The 16528-nt window shown below is 37.4% G+C and overlaps 3 protein-coding genes across 3 annotated transcripts; all 3 read left to right on the top strand.

The window, feature by feature from the left end:
* The first annotated feature begins 454 nt into the window (after positions 1–454).
* On the top strand, positions 455–7037 carry LOC121799659. The gene is made up of 12 exons (XM_042199089.1): positions 455–563; positions 660–753; positions 829–895; positions 993–1094; positions 1177–1241; positions 2587–2679; positions 2992–3071; positions 3151–3367; positions 3560–3615; positions 4831–4959; positions 6139–6322; positions 6696–7037. Exons 1-12 carry the CDS (start codon positions 505–507, stop codon positions 6819–6821), a joined length of 1272 nt encoding a protein of 423 aa, XP_042055023.1. The 5' UTR covers positions 455–504; the 3' UTR covers positions 6822–7037.
* Positions 7038–7492: 455 nt separating this feature from the next.
* Positions 7493–8531, top strand: LOC121801057 (pleiotropic drug resistance protein 1-like). Its single transcript, XM_042200527.1, has 5 exons — positions 7493–7761; positions 7856–7976; positions 8060–8148; positions 8269–8353; positions 8490–8531. Exons 1-5 carry the CDS (start codon positions 7493–7495, stop codon positions 8529–8531), a joined length of 606 nt encoding a protein of 201 aa, XP_042056461.1.
* LOC121799658 (pleiotropic drug resistance protein 1-like) lies at positions 8286–13840 on the top strand. Its single transcript, XM_042199088.1, has 19 exons — positions 8286–8353; positions 8528–8687; positions 8798–8874; positions 8948–9001; positions 9125–9215; positions 9288–9871; positions 9993–10309; positions 10395–10597; positions 10648–10771; positions 10828–10979; positions 11062–11315; positions 11423–11755; positions 11844–12134; positions 12214–12297; positions 12394–12527; positions 12602–12829; positions 12954–13125; positions 13198–13452; positions 13510–13840. The coding sequence occupies exons 2-19, from the start codon at positions 8561–8563 to the stop codon at positions 13765–13767; spliced, it is 3738 nt and encodes a 1245-aa protein (XP_042055022.1). The 5' UTR covers positions 8286–8353; positions 8528–8560; the 3' UTR covers positions 13768–13840.
* The last annotated feature ends 2688 nt before the right edge of the window (positions 13841–16528 follow it).

Here is a 16528-nt window from a genome sequence, read left to right as displayed (position 1 = left end):
TTTATCTAGACTAACTAGTATTAAATATATATATATATATATATCTGAATATATTTACTAAATTTTAATATTATTTATATTTATACATCACTAATTATCTATAAGCTTTAATGTTTTGCGATATATTATTAATTGTAAATCATGTACTAAATTTAATATATTTTTATATATATTTGTAACCGTAAAACGGTTAGACCGGTGGTTCAACCGGTTGGACCGGTTGAAATGTGAACCAGTAACGTCGCCGGTTCGCTTGCCGGTCCGGTTTTTAAAACATTGATTATATTATATGTTCACGTGCGAAAGAAGTATAAAGTAAAACATTTATAAACTTAAAATGTTAAATTACTTAGGTTAAATAGATTAATTAACATATTAAATTTTAATGATTTTGATCGAAAGGAAAAAGGTTACTATATCATTGTCGTTTGGCGGGATTTCAAATGACAGATGACAATATTTTTTTCAAATAACTGTAGGAAGAAAATTTTGGGAGAAAAAATCATGAGCGAACCAAGCAACACTATTTCCCCTCAACTAATTGATCTCAGCGTTCTCCAAAGGTACTGCAATTTCACTCAAAATGCAAACTCTCATGGTGGAATTTTCTATAAAGAATGATGGGTTTCACATTCGCTCTGTTTTACTATGAACGGCAGTGATATTGCGGAGCTCAGAAATGTCGATGAAAATTCTGAATTTGGAGTTGGGGAGATGGAGAAGTTCATAAACGACGTCGGTTTTGAGCTTGAGGTATGCGGTTGAAAAACTATTTTTTTGTTCTCTTTCTTGTTTCGAATTGATTGAGAATTGTACCTTTTTTCTCAGAGTAAAATTGATTGGATTTCGTCGGAGTTGTTATCGAATTTAAGCTCATTTTCACGGGAAGACCTAGGTAAGATATGCTGGTTATTAGAAAATGGAGTATTATTGTAAATTATTACATTTATTATTTTTGGTTAATCAAAATTAATTGATTTTTAAAACTTTAGATGAAATACTGGGGCAATTAAACAAGGAGCTTAGTGAAGTGGAGGGTGAGAGTGTAGCCGTCGAACATGAAGTTGGGGAGCTTCAAAGGAGATGCGTGGAAGGTGTGAATTTCATCTTTCACTTTTAAGAATAATTATGTAACTTCTGTATTTTATAAATTTGTGTTATTTTCCTGAAATGCAGACTATGAGAAACTGGATACTGAGCTGGAGAAATTATGTTGCTATTTGGAATTTATAGAGTCACGGGTTCGTTACTTGATCCAAAGTATTTAAAGAAATTCTTTTGTTTGGTCTTAGAGTAATTTCTTCAATGCCAAAACAATTGCAGTTCACATAGGCATGCTAAAATGATTTTTGCTCAGATATTTTAATACCAGCCTATTCCTGGTTTAAGGGTCCTTTTCCAGAAAGTGTATGTTATTAATAAAATATAGCAAATGGTGGTAGCAGGGTTAGCGAATGTTGGTAGAACACTGGGAGTCATCTGTTGGTGGAAGGGACTAGAAGAGGGGGTGAGAGGAGGGACATTATGGAAGGATAAAACTGTTTAATGCCCAAATAAACACGAGGAAGCGAATGGAGTACTTTACGAGAGTGTTTAATGCAATGTCATCCGCAAAAAGGAAATGCTTTATCATAATAAGTGTTTTATGGACTCTTCTAGAAACTTTAGTTGGGAATGAATGCTCCAGCAGCAGAGCATGTTGTGCAATAGTATTGCTACTGGGTCCGAAATCCATGCACCTGTGGCATTACCCATCTATTCTCTGCCTTAAAGGAAATATTTTCATACAGAAAGGAAAGATAAGTGCACAATAGTAAATTAGGCAATCTGGTATAAGTTAAAAACATGTGTTTCAATAGAAAAAATCAATGATCACAAAATGGGAGAAATTTGAAGTGCATTTTGCAGTAAGTAATTCAATTGATATTCTATGGATATAGGATTTTGGATATCCATTAATTAGCTAAAAAAATTTCAATTGTGAAATTTTGGAGCTGTGTTGGGCAAGTGGAATTCGTATAATCTGCTTGCTCTATCAAAATAATATACTTGAGACACATAATATATATTCACCTCCTGCTCCCTCAATTTTCAGTTTAGATGACCATTTCAGAGGGAGGGAAAAGAAGGATCAAAGATCTACTCCCTCCGTTCCTTGTTAATAGAGGCATTTCTTTTGGGCACGGAGTTTAAGAATAGTGTGTTAAATGGATGGTGAAAAAAGTAAGAGAGAAGAAAGTAAGAGAGATGAAGAGAGAATAAAGTAAAAGGGAGAATTACTTTTTGCCAAAAATAGAAATGACTCAATTAACTTGGAACTTCCCAAAATAGAAAAATGACTCTATTAACATGGAACGGCTGTTTTGAATAAGTTACAATACCTAGCATTACATCATTCTTCTGGCATGCTGATCTGTATATGTTTATTTATCTGAACTATGGGCCTTTTCCTCTAAAAAAGTCAAAATTGAATCCATAGATCTTGAATGATAAGTTGGTAGTTGGTACTCTTGAAGAGATATTATGTTTCTTTTACCTGCTCTTATTAAGCTACTAACCTGCTAAAGCTTGATATTCTTTGTGCAGAATGAGGGTGCAAACAGGAATACTCAAATAGACCTCTCATCTTTAACAGATGGTCGTGCTAACTCTTCTAATGAACAAAGCTCCAACTTTAAGGTTCATGAAGCTTGGTTTAACACTAATATGCACTTACTTTCATACGTGAAGCATCATATGTGGATAAAATAAGTGAAGAGAATTTAGTATCCTATTTTTCTCAAAAGCATGCTTCTTTTTTATTTGTGAATTCAACAGTGAAATGGCATAATAGTTGTATGTTTCTTTAGCTTCATGGAGCTTAGATGATATTCTAAATTGCAGCCCGCTTTCTTCGCCCCCCGTTGCTTAACCTCGTCTCAGTTCAAATGTTTGTTGGCAAGCAAAACCACTGTCTATTGAACATTTGTGCCTTTTCTGCTATATGTTCAGATCTTAGAATTGAGTCATCAGATTGAGAAGAAGAAGAGAACTTTGAAGTCATTGCAAGATCTTGATTCTAATTTTAAAAGGTTTTTGGCCCTTTCAGAAAATTTTGTGTCATTGTTCTCCTTCTCTTTGTAAGTTGCTACTTAATTGTTGAGTTGTCAGGTTTGAAGCTGTTGAGAAAATTGAGGAAGCATTTACTGGTGTCAAAGTGATCGAGATTGAGGGGAACAACATTAGATTATCCTTGAAGACATATATTCCATATTTTGAAACTGTACTGCACAAACAGGATATCGAAAGTATCATTGAACCCTTGGAATTGAATCATGAACTGATGATAGAAATTGTGGATGACGTATGGGAACTAAAGAATGCTGAGGTGGGCTATGCTCTTCATTATTTGGCTACAATTCATAATAAAAATATTTTCAGATGAGAGCAACATTAACAACCAACATTGAACTTGACTATTTCAGTTATACTCTTTGACTATCTTCGTGATTGTTTAAAATCATGTTTTTACAGATTTAACATCTTATATACTAATCTTGTACCCTGTTGAATGGTATAGATATTTCCAAATGACGTATACATTGGTGACATTCTTGATGCTACAAAAGCTTTTAGGTTTGTAACTTCTTTCAGCGTTGTCTTTCTCGCTCTTGTTTTTATTGTTTGTATTGGGGTTAATAATTAAAATTGGTTAGCGAGATATTTAGTTGGCTTGTCTCTGTGGGATCATGAACGTTCAATGAATTAAAACAAGCCTTGACATATAGGTAAATGCTCAAGGAGTGGCAAGAAAAAGATTGTTGCCGAATGCTCTCTGGCTGTCATCAGAGAGGAGTGATGATGAAAAATTGTAATTGGCTAATTGCTAAGTTGTATCACCACTAAGGAATTTTCCCATGCTATGATGCACAGCATGCTCAGGCTTATTTTGCAGGTGTAGGTTTTTTTGTTTATTTAGGTAGTGAATGATGACCAAAGGCATAGTAGACAAAAATAGAATGAATGTGAATTATATGCCAGATGGTTACTTTTAGAGGGGTGGAAATATAACCCTTTCCTTTGTTCTTGCAGGGCATTAAACTAAAATGTAACTATTGCAAAAATCTATTAGTTTACCTTTCACCTTAGATAAAATCAGAGAGTGCCTTCTTGTGTATGCAACTACAGCCATCTTTAGTCTCATCCCATTAATTTCTGATTTTGATTCCTCAAATTAATTAGCCTTTAATTTTTTTATTTATCTAGCTGAAGATTAGAATATTCTAACATGCTTTGTTTTTTTGATATACCACTGTATTTTAGGGGATACCGACTGATGTTATGCTGTTATGACTTAAATTGTATCGTAGCGTAGGCCGCATATCAGAGCCACATATATGCATCCATGCACAATAAATGACAATAACAATACTAGGGCAAATGGTATAGCTTCCATATTGCATCCTGTTATTTCCTGCATAGATTTTACCCATGAATCATGTTGTAGCTATCCTTCATAAATTTTTCTTACTTTTGCTCCACTAGACCTTTTACTCAGAATCTATATAAGCATGCGTTTACATATAAATACCCCAACTAGATCTTTCCCTCTGCTCATAACTTATGGTGGGATTTGAAAGGTTTTAATAACCATGACTGGAAATGCATCAATGTACTTTCAAAATTTTGTAACCTATTGATATACACCAAGTTTATCTTAGTTCTATTTGCTTGAAGGCCTATCTTTATAGTTTCGTAAGAAATGCTGAATCTAAGGCTCTGTTGTCTATTCTATTTTGTATTGTGATTTGTGTTTATTAGTTGTATGATTTTTTACCGTTGTGCCTCCAGGCAGCATTATTCTTCATACTCAGTCACTGAGACCAGGTCGTCCTTGGAACTTCTTGTGAGAAGGGTGCAAGATAGAATTGCCCTTTCTTCACTTAGACGATTTGTTGTCAAGCATGCAAATAACTCGAGGTCAGTGCTATGGTTCATTGGTTGGTAAATTGAGCTTATAATATTTGTTCACTTTGCCCTGTGTAGTTTTGAATTCGTCATCTTGGAGGGGTTGAATCTAATAGATATTAGTAGTTAAAACTGTAAAAATGAATATTCAATAAATAAAAACACCAATGAGAGTGATGAACTTTTGACACAATAATTCAGCTTTAGTTTTTCTTTTCTTTTAGCCCCCGTGACTTTCCTTCCTTCTGTCTGTTTTACCATCCATATATTAAGCCTTCAGAACAATGGATGAATTGGACACAACAACCATCATATGATAAAATATCTCACTTAATGCTGTTGTATTTTCTATACATATCATCTGATTCCACAAGAGTTTGCCATGTCTACATGTCCTAACTTATGGACTATAACTCAACAAAAAAAATTTAAATGAAAATTGCATGAAAAAAAAGGTTGTTAGAGCATCTCCAACAAGGAAAGATAAATGAAAGAGGTATATTATCTATTTACCTTCTCATAAAGTGGAATATACCCTTCCAAAAATTAACACACTCCAAAGGAAAAAGGTACTATGGGAAGGTAAATCATTTTTTTAAAAATAAAATATAAGTACTAATGCATTAAAAGACATAAAGTGCAATACCTTCTCAAATACCTTTCCCTTTAGAGAATGATTCTTCATGAATAGAAGACAAATATGGTAGTTATAAGATTTTACCTCTCTATTGATGGAAAGGTAAAGATACCTCTTCAAAATGGGAAAAAGTATGATACCTTCTCAAATACCTCTCCCCTTGGAGAATGATTTTTCATGGAAAAAGGTAAATATGGTAGTTATATGACTTTACCTCTTCATTTACCTCTCCCCTTGGAGATGCTCTTAGTGATAACGAAGTTAGCGAATTAGAATTTGGCTTTTAACATGGTTTTAAATCCTTGTATCTAGCCAAATCTTTCTTTATACCTCTTGTAATTTACCCCTTTGTTTGAGTAGTGTACCAGTGAGTTGTCCCCTAGTACCCATTGTAAGGGTTGTCTTACTCAAATGACCCCAGTTTGGTGATACTGTTACTATAACATTGATAGGGAGGAATTTCTTATTTTCCCTTTTGTTAGTTTGTTTTACATTTTTATATATTAGTTTTCTTTATCAAATTATTTTCAAGTTATAACATTGTATTCTTTCAGACACTCGTTTGAGTACCTAGACAGGGAGGACACAATAGTAGCTCATGTGGTAGGTGGGATTGATGCTTTCATAAAGTTGCCTCAAGGTTGGCCATTATCAGATCTGGCATTGGAGCTAATATCACTCAAGAGCACAAGCCAGTATTCTAAAGAAATTTCTTTGAGCTTTCTTTGCAAGATTTTGGTAAGTTGCGCACACTTTATGCAATCAGTCTACTTCGTGAACATGGACATCGTGAAACAAAATTCTAAACCATTTCATAAGTACTACAAGCTTATTCAAAGACCCTATATATATAATATATGTACGAGCCATCAAGCTTTCCAATTTCTGGTTCTTCATCTGCTCTGAAAATACTGTTGTCTTGCATTTCTGTGAAACAGTTCTCAGTTAGTTCTCGAAATAGTGAGGTTAAAAAGCATTTTTCACTGTGATCATACATCTTTACATAGGCAGACATCACTGAAGAAAAACTTTATGTTTGCCAGATATGCATATCAGTGTTGTTTTTGTGCTCTATAAATTTTGATGTTTCTGTTGTGTTACGATCCATTAGGAAATGGCGAACTCGTTGAACGCACTCACACGCCATAACATGTCGACTTTCGCTGATAGCATTGAAGAGATACTAATGCAACAAATGCGTGGAGAACTACAGCCCAATAGTGTCAGCTCCAAGTGAATACAGTTTGTATTTACTCAAGTAGCAGCACCATATATCCCTGCCCTTTCCTGTTTTTTTCATCATAAATTTGCAGTTTATTTTCCATCGCGGAGAGGAATTAGATAGTAGCAAGTGCATTGTGAACAGGCCATGGCCTATATGTCAACTCCATGGAAGTCGAATCGCCAATTCCGATTATTATTTGCAGAAATTCTAAACTATATTTCGTAGTAATGTCAATCGTGTCAGCTTGCTTGGTTCTGGCTAATTCTATCAGGCTAAGAGTGCTATTGGTTAGTTGCACAACGACGTTGAAGGTGTTTTGTCAACAAATAAAAAACCATACAATTACAAATAAACGAATGAAAATCACAAATACAACCGTACAAGAATGTCCTAAGTAATGGATATGTACGACGCCCTCGCAGCATAATGTGGTCTATAAAATCATGTTAGCAATATAAGAACAAAAATATTTGGCTATAGGCTATAGTAATCCATACATATATATCCGAGTAGTAGTGCCAACTTAAAACTTGGCCGGCCAATTTACACCTAAAACGACATTGACTTAGCAATTCCACTTGTATAAAAATAAAATTAACAGCGGCAGAGATAGGATTCTAAACAGTAAATTGGAATTTGTCTTCAATACAAATATATGTATAGAGGTTGCTAAAAAAAGATCAATGGAAGAAGGTAGCAGAGAATGGTCACGGTCGAGTAGAGAAGGGGATGAGGACGAAGCGGCGCTGATATGGGCAGCGCTGCAGAGACTCCCGACGTATGCGCGTATAAGGAAAGGTGTGCAGTATTCGGAAGAGAAAGGTGACGCCAGAGAGGTTGATGTGATGCATATTGGATTAGCAGACTCCAAAAAACTAGTTGATAGACTGCTCAAAACTGCACACCAAGACAATGAGCTCTTTCTGCTCAACATCAAACGTCGTATCGACAGGTAACTTCTGAGTCTCAAACATGACAAGACTAAAATTACAAGTTGTTACCATCAACTTCTGAACCATATAATATAATATGAAGTGCTGATGTAGGGTTGGGATTCATCTTCCGATTGTAGAAGTTCGTTTCGAGGAGCTTAGTGTTGATGCTCTAACTTATGTGGGCACCCGAGCACTCCCAACACTAGCCAACTTCGCTGCTAATATCGTCCAGGTACATTTCAATCATATATATCCTACTATATATGATTTCTATACAATTAAACTAATTATGGATGAGCCAATTCACTGTTGAAGGGTTTATTGACAAAGCTACATATTCTACCTAGTCGAAAGAAACCACTATCAGTTCTTCATGATCTGAATGGCATCATCAGAGCCGGAAGGTATTAGTAGTAATATTTATCCACACACATAGAAACACTAATATGTTAGTACGAGTACTATTTTCATGTCGTTTGTTTGATAAGTTGGTACTTATTTTCCCTTCATATTTGCTTCTACAGAATGACTCTACTTTTAGGACCACCTAGTTCTGGAAAAACAACGTTGCTCACAGCGCTAGCAGGAAAACTTGATCAAGAATTACAGGTAACACTTCTTTCTATGAATAGGTTCATTTTAATAAATTAACCGAATTGCTTGGCTATTGGCGAGCCTTAATAAATAAAGCTCAAGCTAGAATTGAAATATAAACGAGTCAAGTTTGAGCTTTAGCATTATTCAGATGGTCTCAACTTGTACATTCTACATGAAACAATGCAGTTAAGGGGGAAAATAACGTACAACGGTCATGGGATGGAGGAGTTCATACCACAACGAACATCAGCTTATATAGGACAGCAAGACATTCACTTGGGAGAATTGACAGTCAGAGAAACGCTAGCTTACTCTGCTCGCTGTCAAGGAGTTGGAACTGCTTATGGTAACCATTCATCTCATATATTTTATTTTTGCATGCTACGTGATTTGGAAGTGCGAATTCTGTTACTGTTTGTTAATCTGCATAGTAGTAATAAATTTGGACATGTGCAGAAATGCTATCTGAATTACTGAGGAGGGAGAAAGAAGCTAACATCAAACCAGATCATGATCTTGACATTTTCATGAAGGTAGTGTGACAAAATATATATGGTTTTCTGCTCATGTTCGTGTTCGTTAATATGAATGGTTTTGATCTTGTAGGCGGCCTCGATTCAGGGGCAGGAGGTCAGTGTAATGACAGATTATATTATGAAGGTAACTTTAAATCACATGTGTGTGAAGGGGTTAATTGCTCATAAAGAATCATGTGAAATTTCCAAATTAATTGTAGATACAATATTGTATTATGTGTATCTTATTTTAGAGAATTGTTTGTAGATACTGGGATTAGACATTTGTGCTGACACCATGATTGGAAACGAATTGTTTCGAGGGATATCCGGAGGGGAGAAGAAAAGAGTGACAATAGGTAACTTGAATTAAATTTTTTAAAATGTCTGCAAACAAGAGGAGAAAAGTAAAAGATAAATGTGTTTTGAAGGTGAAATGCTGGTTGGACCAGCAAGAGCTTTATTCATGGATGAGATATCAACTGGTTTGGACAGTTCGACCACCTTTCAAATCGTGAACTCAGTAAAACAATCCGTCCACATTCTTGGAGGAACCGCCGTCATTTCACTGCTGCAGCCTGCACCTGAGACTTACCAACTCTTTGACGACATCATTCTCTTGTCTGATGGGAGAATAGTGTACCAAGGCCCTCAACAGAACGTTCTAGAATTTTTCGAGAGCTTGGGCTTCAGGTGTCCCGACAGAAAAGGAGTTGCAGACTTTCTTCAGCAAGTAACATCAAGGAAAGATCAAGAGCAGTATTGGGCCCGTAGAGACCAGCCTTACAGTTTTGTCTCCGCGGATCAATTTTCCGATGCATTTTGGTTGTTTCACGTTGGAACACAAATGAGGGACGACTTATCCGTCCCTTTCGACAAGGCTAAGAGCCATCCTGCGGCTTTAACTACTCACAAATACGGCCTCACCAAAATCCAAGTTTTGAAAGCTAACATTTCTCGAGAATTTCTCATTATGAAGAGAAATTCACCTGTTTACGTATTCAGAATATTTCAGGTACTGTTACGGACTCCAGTGTTCCATATTGGTCTGGTTTACAGACCAAATAGACTCTCTTTTCTAATAAGCTGATTTTTTTTTGGGATGAGTTATTTTATTTGATCTGTAATTGTTCCAGCTTGTTGTGATGGCGGCAATAACGTCGACGATATTTTTAAGGACAGAAATGCACAAGAAAACAGAAGCAGACGGTGGGATATACCTAGCCGCTCTGTTCTTCACACTGATTGTAGTAATGTTCAATGGATTTTCAGACATGGCACTGAGTATACTGAGGCTTCCTGTGTTGTACAAGCAACGTGATCTTGGGTTTTTTCCGGTGTGGTCCTACTCTCTACCGGCTTGGATCTTGAGGATTCCCATTTCCTTTCTTGATGTTGCCATTTGGGCTGCTGCTACTTATTACTGCATTGGATTTCAATCTGATGTTACTAGGTAATCATAAGCATTAGTATTTGATATGGTTATAAATATAATTACCTCTTGCTGATGTGATCCAACTTGTTTTATTCATTTTCAGATTTTTTAAGTACTGGTTGGTTCTGTTATGGGCGAACCAAATGGCTTCTGCGATGTTTAGATTGATGGGGTCAATCGCAAGAAACATGACTGTTGCCAATTCGTTCGGAACCTGCTCCTTAGTTACTGTTTTCGTTTTGGGCGGGTTTATTGTGTCAAGAGGTATATTTCAATACGACAAAAACTTGTGTGGGCGTGCTTATGGTAACAATTTATAACAGTATATTAGTAACAATTTTTCTTATTGTTCTTAGATAAAATCAATAAATGGTGGATATTGGGCTACTGGTCGTCTCCAATGATGTACGGGCAGAATGCTATAGCAGTGAATGAATTTCTTGGAAAGAGTTGGAGTCATGTAAGTCACTTTGGCTGTAAGTATATGTTACATAATGTTATGCGAGCGTAAAATAGAAAAATCAATGACAGGCTAGCTCAAGCTCCGGGGAGGCATTAGGCGTAACAATCTTAAAGTCACGCGGGCTTTTCCCAGAAGCATATTGGTATTGGATCGGAGTTGGAGCTCTTGTTGGATATGTTTTTCTATTCAATTTCCTGGACACAATGGCTCTCATGTATCTTAACCGTAAGCTGCAAATTTTCTGATTTTATATGGTGTTGTAATTGTAATGTCCAAATTACTAAGTATTAAGGATATCTTGATGCAGCTTTTGGGAAACCTCAACCAGTTTTGTCTGAACAAACATTAGCAGAAAGGAATGCAAAAGTTGCATGGAATAAACATAATCAACCATCATCAACTGGGAATAGCCAAGCGGATCAAAATAGCGTACCAGTGGTAGGCGGCAGAAATGGCGATGGTGACGAGGCAAATTCCGTTAGAAAGAGAGGCATGGTCTTACCATTTCAGCCTCATTCAATTACTTTTGAAGATATCCGCTACTTAGTCGATATGCCACAGGTATCTACATGATTGCCACTGTAATGTTCAAGAAAATTTACAGCAAATGGTAACTCAAAAAAAAAAAGAATTCAAATAGAATGTAAATGAATACTCAATGGTGACAGGAAATGAAAGCTCATGGCATTGAAGAGGATAAACTGGAGCTTCTCAAAGGCATAAATGGTGCTTTCAGACCAGGTGTTTTGACAGCTCTGATGGGAATTACAGGAGCCGGTAAGACTACGTTACTGGACGTTTTATCAGGGAGGAAGACAACGGGTTATATCAGCGGAACAATCACCATATCTGGGTATCCAAAGAAGCAACAGACATTCGCCAGATTTTCAGGCTACTGCGAGCAAACTGACATTCACTCTCCTCATCTAACCATATATGAGTCCTTGTTGTATTCTGCCTGGCTTCGTTTGCTACCGGAGGTCCAATCTGCAACTAGAAAGGTCATACCTCCCATCCCCCTGATTTCTGTTACGATTCTAGTAGGGTTATAAACACTGACTTTGTATTAACAAATGAATGAATAAATAGATGTTCATAGAAGAAGTTATGGAGCTGGTCGAGCTTACTGAAATAAGGGGTGGGATAGTGGGGTTTCCCGGTTTAAATGGTCTTTCGCCTGAGCAACGAAAGAGGCTAACCGTGGCAGTGGAGCTGGTGGCAAACCCTTCCATCATCTTCATGGACGAACCAACATCAGGGCTTGATGCTAGAGCTGCTGCCATAGTTATGAGAGCTGTTAGAAACACGGTGGATACAGGAAGAACTGTTGTATGCACCATTCATCAACCAAGCATCGACCTTTTTGATTCATTTGATGAGGTACTTCGACACTTTTAGTCCTTTTGTTCTGCAAGACATATACATACATGGAAAATACCTGAAGAAAATGCCAATTCAGTTGATGCTGCTGAAACGGGGAGGCGAAGAGATCTTTGTGGGTCCATTGGGGCGGCATAGTTCTCAACTAATCCAATATTTTGAGGTGATGAGAAATTTCTTGATAATATAAGTTAATTCTCTGATTAACAGTTAAGAATTTCACTACGATAAGCAAGATCTTATACTATTTTGTGTACAGGGAATTGATGGAGTTGCTAAAATAAAAGATGGTTACAACCCTGCTACATGGATGTTGGAGGTAACTTCAATAGCACAAGAAGCTGCTTTAGGAGTTGATTTTGCTCAACTCTACAAGAGCTCAGAACTATACAGGTAAAGTAAAATTATGTTAAAACTTGAGAAACATTTTCTTATACTCGAAACATTCTTATATTTTGGTTTATCAGGAGAAATAGGGCATTGATCGAAGAGCTGAACAAACCGGTCCCTGATTCAAAAGATGTACATTTCAGTGGTCGTTATTCACAAACATTCTTCAACCAATGCAAGGCATGCCTGTGGAAACAGCACCTCTCATACTCGAGGAACCCGCCTTACATTGCCATCAGACTTATGTTCACAACATTCATCGCCTTAATGCTCGGGACCATATTTTGGGATCTTGGCTCCAAAAGGTATGTATGCACATGTAGCCACATCATATTTACCTGAATCAAAGTGTTGAAACCATCATGTTATTGAATTCCAGATATATGGTTCCACAGTCCTTAAGTAACATGGGTCGGTTTTTTATATCAGGAAAAAGTCATTAGACATCTTCAACGCTATGGGGTCTATGTATGCTGCCGTTCTATTTCTTGGAGTACAGAATGCATCATCAGTGCAGCCAGTTGTCGCCATAGAAAGAACTGTATTTTACAGGGAAAGAGCAGCCGGAATGTATTCAGCTCTACCTTATGCTTTCGGACAGGTCAGAAACAAATCTTTTGATTTTTAGTGTCATAAATTTTGACATGTTCATAATATTATATAAACTCGACAGGTTGTAGTGGAACTTCCTCATATCTTGATTCAAACAGTTATATACGGCGTTATAGTGTATGCGATGGTTGGATTTGAGTGGAGCGTGGTGAAGTTTTTTTGGTACATTTTGTTCACGTACTTGACATTGCTGTATTTCACGTTGTATGGGATGATGACAGTCGCTGTTACGCCTAACCACAACATTGCTGCCATAGTCTCCTCAGCCTTCTACGGCATATGGAACGTCTTCTCAGGATTTCTCATCCCTAAAACTGTAAGTTACTTTTAATTTTTTTTCTCTCTTTCTCAATCTCATGTGTTGATAAAACAGAGAATTCCGGTATGGTGGCGATGGTACTATTATCTATGTCCAGTGGCATGGACCTTGTATGGATTAATCGCCTCACAATTCGGAGACGTCCAGGATGTGTTGGAGACTAATCAAACTGTGGAGCAATTTATAAGAGATTATTTTGGATTCGAGCAAGAGTTTGTGGGATACGTCGCCCTTATTGTAGCTACCTTTGCTCTAGTTTTTGGCTTCATTTTTGCCTTCTCCATAAGGGCTTTTAACTTCCAGACAAGGTGAAGGTAGACTTTCCTTCAACATGTATGCTCATGTACAATTTGACGTAACAAGTATTAATATTATATATGTTACTATAATATAATCATATTGCATCATTGCATTTAAACTAAATACTAATACTAGTATATAACAGAGATAATATAAAATTGCATAAGACAGAGTGCAAAGAACATTACAAGATTTGAGTACAAACCTAATTTGTGAAAATCCACTCCCCCTTGGCCTGATCCCAAAAGCCTTTTCCTCAATCGTGGCACTTCAGATAGGCATACACAAACCGACCCGGCCCGGCGGTTAACCGCCGGTTCGGGCCCGCCGGTTCATGAACCGGAACCGGCGGGTTGAACCGGCAGAAGGGTTGAAGGGTCGGAAGGGCCGGTTCAGGTTCGGCAATATATTGAACCTGAACCGGCGGTTCAAAACCGGCGGTTCGGCGGTTCGAACCGCCGGTTCAAAGGGTTAAATAGTGTTTCGTAGGTTAGGGGTTCGTAGGGTTCGCGTATGGGTTTAGTATAGCCGTTGGAACCGGCGGTTCGCGGGGTAAACCGCCGGTTTGAGGGGTAAACCGCCGGTTCGGGAGCCGGTTTCTGACGGTTCCGGCAACTTTTCAGAGGCTAGGCCGTAGGGTCAGTGTGTAGGCCTGCAAAACCGGTCAGAAACCGCCGGTTTTCGGTCAGAAACCGGCGGTTTTCTGACGGAAACCGTGGACAACCCGCCGGTTTAGGGTTGAACCGCCATATGTTTTTGTATATGCAAAAACAATTACATAATTGTATTTGTATATACTCTAGTCGATGAAGTATATTTCTCTATACGGCTAAATGAGGGAAACTTTTGACAATTCTACTATATTTGTTGATTGTTAGACGAAACTCAACATTTAAAGTTGAATTGCTAAAGGTGTCCTTAATTTAGTTATGTAGAAAGATCTTCTTCGCCGGTTAAGAGTATATATATAATACACTTATACGTTTAAGAACTTCAACATCGTTTCTTGTCATTTGTAATTAGTTCTTCACTAGTAGTCTCATTTGTATTTAAATTTTGTTTAAGACTTCAAGACCTCCATATGTTTTCAATTTGTAATTGTTGTAACTTGTAACGTGTAATTTGTAAACATGCAATTTCAATAAAATTACAACTTTATCCGTATTTTTTTCAATTTTATTTACTCACATTTCATAAAAAAACAAACTTGAAAAGTGTAATGTAAGTTGATTAAAATTGAAAAGTTGAAAAATGCAAAAAAAAAAAAAAATTCGTCGAACCGGCCCGGAACCGGCGGTTCAAGCCGAAAACCGGCGGTTTTGAACCGCCCCGTAACCCGCCGGTTTTTTGAACCGGAACCGGAACCGCCGGGAGCTAGGCGGGCCGGTTCAGGTTCATACATTCCCCGACCCTTGAACCGCCGGTTCATGACCCTGAACCGGCGGTTTTCGACCCTTGTGCATGCGGTCTTCAGATAACACTAATTTTTGAAGAGTTTGAATGTTACTGAATCCCTCTGGAATCTTCTGAAAACGAGAACAACGAGTAATAGTTATTTCAGTAACAAGAGGCATGGCTCCTTTGCTCCACTTCCCACTTCCTCCAGTTTGGTAATCTAGCTAGAGAAACCGTCTTTGAGTAAAGGAAAACTGGATGCAGGACACGTCATCTCCTCTCCGACAAATGAATTTTGCCCTAAATACAGTTCTCTTAAGGAAGGAAGCTTTCCAAGAATCCCCATTGGATCATGCTCAATCTCGCATTCTAACAATGATAGCTTCACAATTTTTGAGGTAACAATGGCGCTTATTCACTTTTCTAGAAGGTTCCCTAACTTCACACAAACTCTCAAGGCATAAATATTGGGACATGTGAATGCTTGCTTCAACTTCATCAACCCTTCTTCACTTCTTGTGAATCCTCAACCCTTCTTGATTGAACCTGTGCAGTATGATAACTTGTTCCACTTTGTTGCGATGGCATTCGTAAGAGCTGATAAGCTTTCATTGTCACATACTGATGCTGATAAACGTCGTAGATTCTCCATTCTTGTAATATGTTTGAATTCGTGCACTCAACTATCGTACCCTATTAGACTCTCCAGCTCATCTGCACAATCATCCAATTTCAATCGGTAATTTCCAATTTTTTCCTTGTCATAAAGAGGAAGAAGCAAATGTTTTAATCTGGACATCTTGCTCAGCACATTTGGAACTAGAACGTTCCTGGAAAGATATAAATCAAGGGTATCTAAGTAGGCCAAATTGCTTATGGAATAGGGCAGGCTATCAAGTCCACATTCTCGTAGACGTAAGTATCTAAGGTGAACAAGATCAGTTATTCCCATTGGTAACTTTCGGTCCGCAAATTTGAACCTCAAGATAACTAGACCTCTAAGCAACTTGAATTTCCAAAAATCAACTATACTTTGCGGAGGGAATTCAATAGTCCTCTTTTCTATATCACTAAGTATTTCAAGAGATCTAAGATGCTTTCGACTATCTTCAGCACTAGTGACAGTTAGCTCATCATGCTCTAGTTGGAGCTCTGTTTTAAAATGGACAGCCAAGTGTCGTGTCTTAGTACAAGATAAAGCTTCCCGCAGTAAAGTACTAAACTTCCCACCTTGATAATCCAAAACTTGTACACCAAAATCCTCCTTTTTCCTCATTGATAAACATGACTACTACATCATGGAGTTTGCATATCTTGAATTTTTGTTTGGGTATAACATCGTCAGAGCATCCACAACCGTGCTCTTGCCAGCGGCACG

The sequence above is a fragment of the Salvia splendens genome, chromosome 4, assembly GCF_004379255.2.
Source record: "Salvia splendens isolate huo1 chromosome 4, SspV2, whole genome shotgun sequence".
Lineage (NCBI taxonomy): Eukaryota > Viridiplantae > Streptophyta > Magnoliopsida > Lamiales > Lamiaceae > Salvia > Salvia splendens.
Note: the sequence above shows the minus strand (reverse complement) of the source record. Positions and strands in the feature narration are given on the sequence as shown.